Source organism: Seriola aureovittata, chromosome 2, assembly GCF_021018895.1.
Source record: "Seriola aureovittata isolate HTS-2021-v1 ecotype China chromosome 2, ASM2101889v1, whole genome shotgun sequence".
Taxonomy (NCBI): Eukaryota; Metazoa; Chordata; class Actinopteri; order Carangiformes; family Carangidae; genus Seriola; species Seriola aureovittata.
Window position 1 is genome coordinate 23732823 of NC_079365.1, and position 9816 is coordinate 23742638.

General features: G+C 41.5%; 2 protein-coding genes across 2 annotated transcripts; one reads left to right on the forward strand and one right to left on the reverse strand.

The window, feature by feature from the left end:
- Positions 1–41: 41 nt before the first annotated feature.
- LOC130179928 (olfactory receptor class A-like protein 1) lies at positions 42–4729 on the reverse strand. Its single transcript, XM_056393094.1, has one exon. The coding sequence runs from the start codon at positions 2150–2152 to the stop codon at positions 1127–1129; it is 1026 nt and encodes a 341-aa protein (XP_056249069.1). The 5' UTR covers positions 2153–4729; the 3' UTR covers positions 42–1126.
- Positions 4730–4871: 142 nt separating this feature from the next.
- Positions 4872–8700, forward strand: LOC130179936 (olfactory receptor class A-like protein 1). The gene has a single exon (XM_056393106.1). The coding sequence runs from the start codon at positions 6452–6454 to the stop codon at positions 7418–7420; it is 969 nt and encodes a 322-aa protein (XP_056249081.1). The 5' UTR covers positions 4872–6451; the 3' UTR covers positions 7421–8700.
- Positions 8701–9816: the final 1116 nt, after the last annotated feature.

Consider the following 9816-nt stretch of genomic DNA (forward strand, 5'->3'; position numbering starts at 1 on the left):
TGAGGACAAAAAATACCATTGGATCTTATTACTGAAATTTCAACCAATCAGAGCGCAACCAGAGAGGGAGAGAGAGAGAGAGAGAGAGAGAGAGAGAGAGAGAGAGAGAGAGAGAGATAGATTGAGCAAATAGGTAAAACCTAAGAATAATAGAATGGTATGCAACTAATTATTATTTCATTATTGATTATGTGCTGTTAACGGTGTCAAAAATAATCATCTGATATATGACATGTTGATAAAAGTAAAAAAAAAACAAAAAACCATTACAACTTTAAATCCTAAATTGTCATCTTCAAATTAAGGATTGTAGCACTCAACTGTCCAGATATTTTTTTGACAAGTGACCAAAAAAAGTCTTATTTTCCACATTTCAATGTTCATTTAACTTCTAAAATATATGTCCGATCAATTTTAGCTCTTCAGTCAAGTATCTAATGCTGTCAAAAAGCTTTCATACAATGCCAGGAATATAATTCTGGTATGTTTCTGACCTTAAACAGTCCAATTTAAGAATTTTGATTCTCAAAAAGATCTGAACCAGGCTTTAAATCTTACCATGTGCAATTTAAGAGAAATTGTACAATATAAAAACTCATGCTCTGAACATTTAAACCCTTAAATTCCCTGAAACAAGTCATTAATGACCCTGTTCAGATTGCATTTATATGTCCAACAGTCCAAAGGCAATCTATTTACTATTACAGACAGACACAAAGAAAAGCAGCAAATCCTCACAACTGAGAAGCTGGAACAAACAGATGGTTGGTGTAGTTGCTTGAACAATGACTTAAACACTTAATCAATTCTCAAGATTTTATGATCGACTAATCATTTCAGCTCTAGTGATGATGATGAGAATGATATGTGGGTATACAAATTGACCACAAACTATATTGCAGGTACAGAGACCTGTGTATTTATGATTCTGATAAAAATGTAGGAGTACATACAAAAAAAAAAAAAAGACACAGACCAGTGCAGACACTTCTCTCTAGTACTACTTCCTAAAGGGTCTATTGCTCAGGTAATGACAGTCATCTGTGCACAAATGCTCAAAATGATAAGGTCTGACAACTCTGCTGTCTTGCAGGAGAGTTAACAGCCTGTCAAGATAGAGAAAGAGTCATTTGTCATTCGACTCCTGAGTATCCGCTGACGACCGGTCTTGCTCAGATGCACACAGGATCTTCGCCTTGACCTTCTTGTTGGAAGAAATGATGAAGTAGGGGCTGAGAGAGGCGTAGCAGGAGGAGAAGAATACCCTCATATCAGCCACCACTGGTGACACCTTAGCCACTGTCAGCATGTAAATCCAGATGACGTTATCAATCCCAAAGAAGACCACGTATAGAACCACCAAGGTAACCACTGTTTTGGCAGCCCTGGTCTCTGCTCCACCACCCTGAGAGCGACGGATCCCTCTCACCTGGCGGCTGTGGCGGTGGAGAAGCAGCAGGATGTAACCACTGGAGCCCACCATCACAGCGACAAAGGCGAAATCCCTCCCAGAGACAGCCACCCCATTGATCACATAGGACAGGTTGTCTCTGAAGTCCACATGACAGAAGCCCAGGTTGAGGGTAAAGGCAGGGACAGTGCCATTACGTGGAGCCATAGAGAAGAAAGGGGCTGCGATGCATATGGCCATGTTGAGGAGCCACAGCCCTGCAAAGGTGGGGAGCACCAGTGAGGGAAGTGCAGGCTTCAGCCTTGACAAACGGGGTCCAGCAGGGGCGATGGTCACTGCCTGAAACACGCTGAGCATGCAGGTGATGCAGACTGACAAAGCCCGGCCGATGCGGTAGGCGTAGATAACCACCTTACAGCCGGGATCATTCAGCAGCTCTCTGAGCCCAAACACAGTCATGGTCTGAGGGACGCAGCGGGTCAGAAGCAGCAATAGGTTGGCAAAGGCCAGGTGGCACAGGATCATGTCCACAGGAAGGAGCTTGGGTTCGGTGTAAATGATGTGGCCGTAAGCCAGCAGCACCACGGTGTTCCCCAAGATGCCCATACCTGTTTGCAAGAGGAAGGAGACCCCTTTGATGGTCACACACAGATCCATCACACCAAGGCCTGCACCCGTCATGATTTGTAAAGCAGACAGAGAATCAAATCTGTTAGAAATACACTGCACATGAACAAACATTCTCAAGTTGGTGATATCGAGTTACATAAAAAACCTGATATAAAAGATAATAATAATAATAATAATAATGATTATGATAATAATAATAATAATAATAATAATGATTATGATAATAATGATCTCCAGGTTTTCTATCAGTGTTCAAAATGCTGCTCACCTGATGTTGGAGATGAAAATAAAGCCTGCTGTGCATCAACAGTTTAATAGCCCATGTAATTACAATTTATAGTCTTCCATGCCCCTTGAGATAGTTGCCCAACATTGCTTTGTTCAGCTCAGTTTGGCAAATTAAAAGTAACACACTAAATCTGAGATGGTCTCAGAAGACAAGCACTGCAAGGGCATACAATAGCACTGAGGGATACACACAGTTTTTCAAGTCTATCTTAAAACAACAGTGAAACCTTTTTTTTCCCTTACTGTAATTATTCTCCCCGTTCAAACAGACGATTAATATTAATATTTTCCTAAGATTATTTGAAGCTAATATGTGGCTTCAACCGTCTTCTACAGATAAATGAAGTCAGTATCTTCAAAAGTTACAGCATGTCAAAGTATGAAATTCCATCTTTGTGTTTCTGTGCTGAGCTGCAGTGGATGGCTAGTACGACAAAGATTTTCGAAGATGCAAATTTGATTTGATTTCCACATCGCCTACATTGGAAACATGTTATGAGGGGATATTTTAATGACCAGTATGAGCAGGAGAAATGATTACAGCAAGCAACAACTGCTTCAATGGACATATGGGAGTATGTGTATTAATTTGAAACAGTTTAAAAATGTGGAACTATCCTTTATGTTTTAAAGTGAAATCCTTATCAGCTTCAAAATATTCACTCTTGTGCCTGTTTGTGCCCCACTGATAATGAAATCAATAGATCAATAACTAGGAAAGATATAGCTGGAAATGAGCGCGTACATTTTCTCCATTGGAATCAGATACAGTAGCACTAGCGTGATGTCAAAATTCAAACAAATGTGGCATGAATCTCCAGATCACCCAACTTTTTTTTTAAAATGAATGAAGGTGCTCCGGGCTGTACATCAACACAGCTTTCCAAATTAGATTTAGGCTTTAATGTCAGGAAATTGTTCATTGTCATAAAGAGACATTAAGCTGCCTTAGGTCATATGAATAACATATTTGATGTGAATTTTAATCTTGAACAATGTTTTCCTGTTCCACATCAGTTTTCAGTTTCTTTGGACAGAGGGGCTGTACGTCAATCTTCTGAAATATTTTAACGCCATTTCCCAGTGGTGTTAAAAAAAAACAAAAAAAAAACAGAGTTAAAGAAACCCCTGCGGAGACAACAGTGTGCGGTTATTGTTGATGCAAAAGCAGCCTGATGATGCCTTGAATGAGCCATCAAGAGGCTTTTACATGCACAGCTGGTGCTTCAGTGTGCGCTCCTTTCCTCCTTCATGTCCTGGGAGCATGTTAAAAGACACAGAGGAGCAAGACAATTAACCATATAACAATGCATGTCTGTACTAATTGGGGGCACAGGGACAAGCAGCCATTATTCATTTATGTTCTTCACTTTCAGTGCTGACATATGCTTTAACAGAAGTTTGTACTATGTACCAAAGGTTTTCCAGCAGTATATAGACTGTAAATAGCAAATGTATCTGACATTAAAAGCGTTCTAACCTGTTGGTCAATTACCGCCTATTTTCTCAGTTGTAAAATCAGATTGTGTGCCTCAAACAGTGTTGTTTGAGAAGCTTGATTTCTCCAGAGAATAAGCCTCAGAAAAAGCATCATAAGATATGTTATTTCCCTGTGTGTTTTTAACATGTTTGTTCAGAGAGCTAATTAAAATGGCAAGTTCAAGCATGTCCTGCTCAGGGGATTTCATGTACAGCATTCTACGTGGCAAGTCTTGAAAAGCAGGCTTTTTCCCCTCTGACAAGAGTTTTTCTTTGTTTATGGCTGATGCAAATTGTTTTCTCTATTACGCTAATTTAACTTAAAATTTTTCAATAACTGTTTCCGTTACAACAGTGCCCTTAGAGTTGATGCTGACAATACAGGTCATGCCAGAAACTACCATGTCTAACTATGTCCTGGAATTGATTATTTTCTTCTGTACATGCAATAAAATACACTTGGTGGCCATTTCAGTTGGAACATCTTCACCGTCTAATCCATTCCAAAACAGGTTCTGCCTGTAGCCCACATTAAATTAGCTGGTTTAGCACTGAGGTCATAGTTAGTGATGATGTTGGACTGGACTGCATTATATTCAGAGGTGTTTCTAATATTCTGCCTCCCTCATGTATATAAATGGATGACACCACCTTTAAATATGACCTCAATGACAGCCATGTATTCAAATATACACATTTTTCAACACAAATACTGAACATAGGGTATGTAGAATTTATGGCACAGCTGTTGTATTAGACCAGATGGTGATGCAATAATAGACAAACTCTCACATTATTACTTAGTTATCTTAAATTAGGACACGAAAACCCAGGTATTGCATTAAGTAAGCTGTTTACATACAACTTCAATTAGTTCAGGCAAACATCACTTTTTAACCTTTTGCATCTTTAAGTATTCTGGAGAGGGCAACATCTTTGGCTGGTGACGAGGGAATATTCAGTGCATTTCTCACAGTGCCAGTTAATCTGTCCCACAGCAAAAATGTGGTTTAAGAAGCTTTTGGCTTAGCAGCCTCTCACTCTGATATTGATGGGCCTCACACTCTTGATTTGCATTTAAGGGGAAGGGGAGGGCAAAAGTGACCTCCCATGACTTTAGATTTTATTTGTCTTTATACTGTATCTACAATATGTTCACCTTAAGCTGTGGGACAATCAATTGTTAAAAAAAATAATTGATTCATGCATAATGCTCAGTGGCAAACTGAACCAAACGTGTTTTCATTCCTTTGCATGTTACAAGAGACTCATTTATCAATTGAGGCACCTGTCTGCACCACCTGTTTTCTCTGTTCTTTCTCTGTGCAGAGCAGCAGAGGGATCCCTCTTCTGCACTGAATGTCATATATGCAGATTAGTCACAAATTAAATGTGCATGTTTTATTTGTATTTTTAAGTACCTTCAAATCCGTGATGTGTGCGTTCAGTGTTTCACCTGGCTCCGAGACAAATTCCTCTTCATAAATAGTTCAATAATAAAATTCAAATTGAAGTATTCCGACATATAAACATGCAAAATAAGTGGTAAGTAAACCAACATCACTAGTACCTATACATACTGCTTATATAGTGCTCAAACTGTAAGTTTGAGGAGGTTATTGGACATGTAACTAGTTTCATTATTTTTATATTATAGTATTATGAAAGTAGTCTCTCTTAATTATAGTGGAGGACATATCTCATCGTCTTCTTATGAGAAATGGGCTTAATATTCATTTCTAAGTCGCTGCTGTAGGACATGTTGCAGTTAAATCACGTAGCCTACCCACACTGATTTGTCCTTACAACATCCTCATGGTTTAGGTTTAATTCCATTTTTAGAACTTTTATTGCTCTGGATGAATTACACAATCATAAATTTGATGCTACGTCGAGCTCCACAAATGAAACTGGAGGTGATCGATCATGCGGACTGAGTGGAACGTCCTCTGGCTTTGACTTTGTTTCAGCTTTCTCCACTGGAGGACACTGTGGTGCTGGTGCCTGACTAACCAACACAAGGAAGGTCTCTTTAATAGGCAGAGGCTTTTCAAATTGATTGCAGAAATAAAAAATACAAAAGTAGAGTGGAAGGTCTAATAAGGAAATCTATCTATAGTATCAGTAATTAGAAAAAAGCAGTGAAACAGTGACATTGAGAGATAGTGTTAATCTTTTTTGAGTATAAACATGAAGCTAATGGATATCATTCTTTCATTAACACCATTTTCTCTGCACACTTGTTAGATCTATGTAAGTAAATCCAAACACACAGCTCTCTCTGTGTTATCCTTTCTCTCTGAAGCCCAGTGAGGGGACAGAAGCAGTCATCTGAATTGATCTCAAGTAATTGGAGTCTGAGGGAAGAGAAGTCAATGGACCATGAAAAACAGATCCAACAACCATTACCTGTTTGCAAGTATAAGAACAAAAACAACTCGACTACTTCAGGAGAGAGGGATCAGAGACAAGGTCCACCCCACACCTTGTCAGCTGTGACTGTTCTCAGGTAAGAGTGTAAGCTTTCTGATATCACTTTGAATGCTAAGTATTACCTAACATTCAAAAGGCCATTAAAAATGATATCACTATAATCTAGGTGATTTTACTGATTTGATTACACTCCTTTCTGTCCCTGCAGGAATGTCATCAGAACAGTTTGTTCGTGGGATGCTCTATCTGTCCCTCACTGTTGTTGGAGTCCCAGGTAACACTGTGGTCATCCTGGCATTCCTCTTGCTGCTGCACCAGGAGAACCGCCTCCTCGCAGCGGATGCCATCATCCTGCATCTGGCCTGCGCAAACCTGCTGGTAGTGGGTGTTCGCTGTCTGCTGGAGACCCTAGCCTCCTTCCGCCTGGCCAACATCTTTGGCGATATAGGTTGTAAAGCTGTGATTTTTGTCTACAGGACCTCCCGCTCCCTCTCCATCTGGCTCACCTTTGTTCTGAGTGCTTACCAGGGCCTGAGCATTGCCCCTCCCGGATCACGCTGGGCCTCCGCCCGTGCCTTTGTTGCCCACTATTTGGGCTTTGTTTTCTTCTTCCTCTGGCTCCTCAACACCTGCATGAGCTCGGCAGCCATACTCTTCTCCTTTCACAGACAGAATAACTCCACCTTGACAAACCATGGCATTAATGTAGAATTCTGCTATGTGCACTTCCCCTCAAAGCTGTCCAAACAGGCAAACGGGGCAGCCCAGGTGGGAAGAGATGTGGTTCCCATGGCCCTCATGACCCTAGCCAGTCTGATCATCCTGGTCTTCCTTTACAAGCACAGCCAGCAGGTGAAGGGACTCCGCAGCAGTAGTGGTGTTAGCGGTGGAGGAAGTAGTGGGGCCGAGCAACGAGCTGCCAAAGCCGTGGTAGCACTTGTGACCTTGTATGTGGTCCTCTATGGGGTAGATAATGGCCTTTGGGTGTACACTCTCACTGTGAGGAAGACCATGTCTTCCTCTCTAATCTCTGACCTGCGCATATTCTTCTCCTCGCTCTATGCAGCGCTAAGCCCTGTGGTGATCATTGTGTCCAACAAGAAGGTGAATGGCAGGCTGAGGTGTGTAGCTCATGAGAAGCCTGTTCAGGAGAAAGCCACAAGTCTTTCCACCATGTGAGGCCTGCTGGGACAGCTGATTACTCACAGAGCTGAAGGGGAAGCCGAGATGATGAGGACTGAATTTTTTCTAAAGTCTGGGTCGTGCATGGGTCATTCTGTCTTTGTAGTACACTGGGTACATTACGTTTTGTGATACAAGTTGCAGGAGAGACTCGTCTTTCATCTGTTGGTGTAGCTCATAATAATGATGCCTTTTTTTTATATGTATTAAAACATTTTGTTTATGAGACTTCTCAGACATATTGTGAAATAAGAGATAAGAAATAAGAGTTTAGCACCTGTAACTTTGGAGGGGGTGGGTGGGTGGTTCATGGGGGTGGGGAGGGTGCAGGGTCGTCTATTGTCTCACTGACTAGATATAAGGAGAAAAACTGTCTTCACAACCCTGTGACTCAATACTAGTGTGTATGAATCTCTGCTTATCTGGTGATATCTTGCTTTGTTTGTTTATGCGTTATGTTCGTACCATCTTAATTGGGTGGAAAAAATATAGCCGGGTGACTCAGGGCTCAATGTAGCTGTCAAGTGACTTCCAACTGCCCATTTAGCTACGATTAAGGCTTTGAATAGAAGCTTGGAAATGTCCCGTACTAATGAGGCAGGTTAATTGTCCCACAGAGAATTGGTTAAAAACCTGATGGGAAAACTATACTCTTCAGAGATATAAAGATGTAAAAGATGTTCATTACTCAATACTTAATTACTCAGTAAAATGCCAACAATGTATGTCTGAGTTCCACGATTGTGGTTATAAGAGGAGGACACGTTAGGGACACAAAGCTATATCTTGGCACAAGCCCTGAGGAGTTTGCTGTGGATGTGGAAACGTGGGAATTTAGGAGTCATTATGTAATTGCCATGTCTCGCACAAGTAAGGGCAGAAAGACAGGGTGAGGACATAACAACCTCTGTGAGTGACAGTCTAAAAGACACAAAGTAGGGCTGCCAGCACTCTGTGATCCTGCAGTAACTCTAAAGTGCAATCAGCGCAGCAATATTCAACTGCTGTCGCAATGCAGGTAAGAAGGAGGAGGAGAAGTCCTCTTTTTGTGCTTGTGTAGAACTGATGCATTCAATACCAGGTTGACATCAAAGGATATTAAAGGCCATATCTTTTGTCACAGAGCAACAATTGCCTTTATTTTAAAAGTTGCAACCATTACAACCCATGGTGGAGTGACTACATTTTTGCAAAGCTCTCTCCAGATGACAAATTCCATGTGTCTTACTCTTCAAACCACTGAAATCTGATTGGCACTTTACACAGACTCCGGTGGAATGAAGGATAGAATACATGGATGGTTTCATTAGAGCAGCGAGCACGCTGGTGCCTTCGGTGAGAAATCACTGAAATGATTCCCCTCAACGCTCCCAGTGATGTCATTCTCTCTGTTTCTGGTAGAAAAGAAGTGGCAGATTAGTTAAAAGAAACCAATACATGGAAAAACTGGCTCCAATGGTGTGTATGCTCATGCTCCTTTCTGTGTGTGCATGTGTGTGTGTGTGTGTGTGTGTGTGTGTGTGTGTGTGTGTGTGTGTGTGTGAAGGGTGTGCCAGGCAGGCCTCTCCCTGCACAAGACAGGACCTGTTTTCACTGTTTTTCATTCTTACGAGCCCACTGAATGCAGGGTGCTGTTGAACATGTAGAGACCAAACCCACAGAAAAATAACACTCTATTGCTGCCTCACTCTCGAATCACCACCGACCTTCAGCTCACACGTTTCCCCCTGCATATAAAACACAACTTGCAATAGCTGATAAATGTGCATTTTTGTCATCCGTTCAACCTCAACTCACCTGCTTGACAAGGCAAAGATGTGTGACATGCACAAGCTATCTGGAAAAATAACTCAACCGTTGCAACCAGCAACTGACATTTACCAAAGAAATAAACCTACAAATGTTAACTCTTCTGGTTCTTTGACTGTAGTTGGACAAAGTAACACAAACCTGCAGAAAAGACACAAACACACACACATACACACACACACACACTCACACACACACACACAAAAAGCTGTCCAGTGTTGTCGGCTAAATGAGGTTGAAGGGTTGCAGTAAATCCCGCCAGGTGATCCATCCCTGCTGTGCCTGATGTCAGTCTGTTTACCTGCAGCAGGTACAGGTATTTTTGTCCCCCAAGTCCACCAATCGCGAAGCAGCACCAGGGTTAAACCTCGCCCCTCCTCTGCCTTGAAGCCAGTCCACACCCTAAAGTAGCCTTTTTTCACTCAGGAAATGGATGTTAAACCAAAAGCTCCTCTCCTCCCCCACAGAAAACCTTTTGAATTACAACAATCACTGTGAGCAACATGTTCTGTTTTTTACAGATGCAGGGACAAATTGACGACTAATATGGTAATACAAGGGAACAGTGATAACAAGCATGAGTC

Excerpts from the sequence above, each read along its gene's own strand:
- LOC130179928 (XM_056393094.1), bottom strand. The coding sequence starts at position 2,152 with ATGTTTGTTCATGTGCAGTGTATTTCTAACAGATTTGATTCTCTGTCT.
- LOC130179936 (XM_056393106.1), top strand. The coding sequence starts at position 6,452 with ATGTCATCAGAACAGTTTGTTCGTGGGATGCTCTATCTGTCCCTCACT.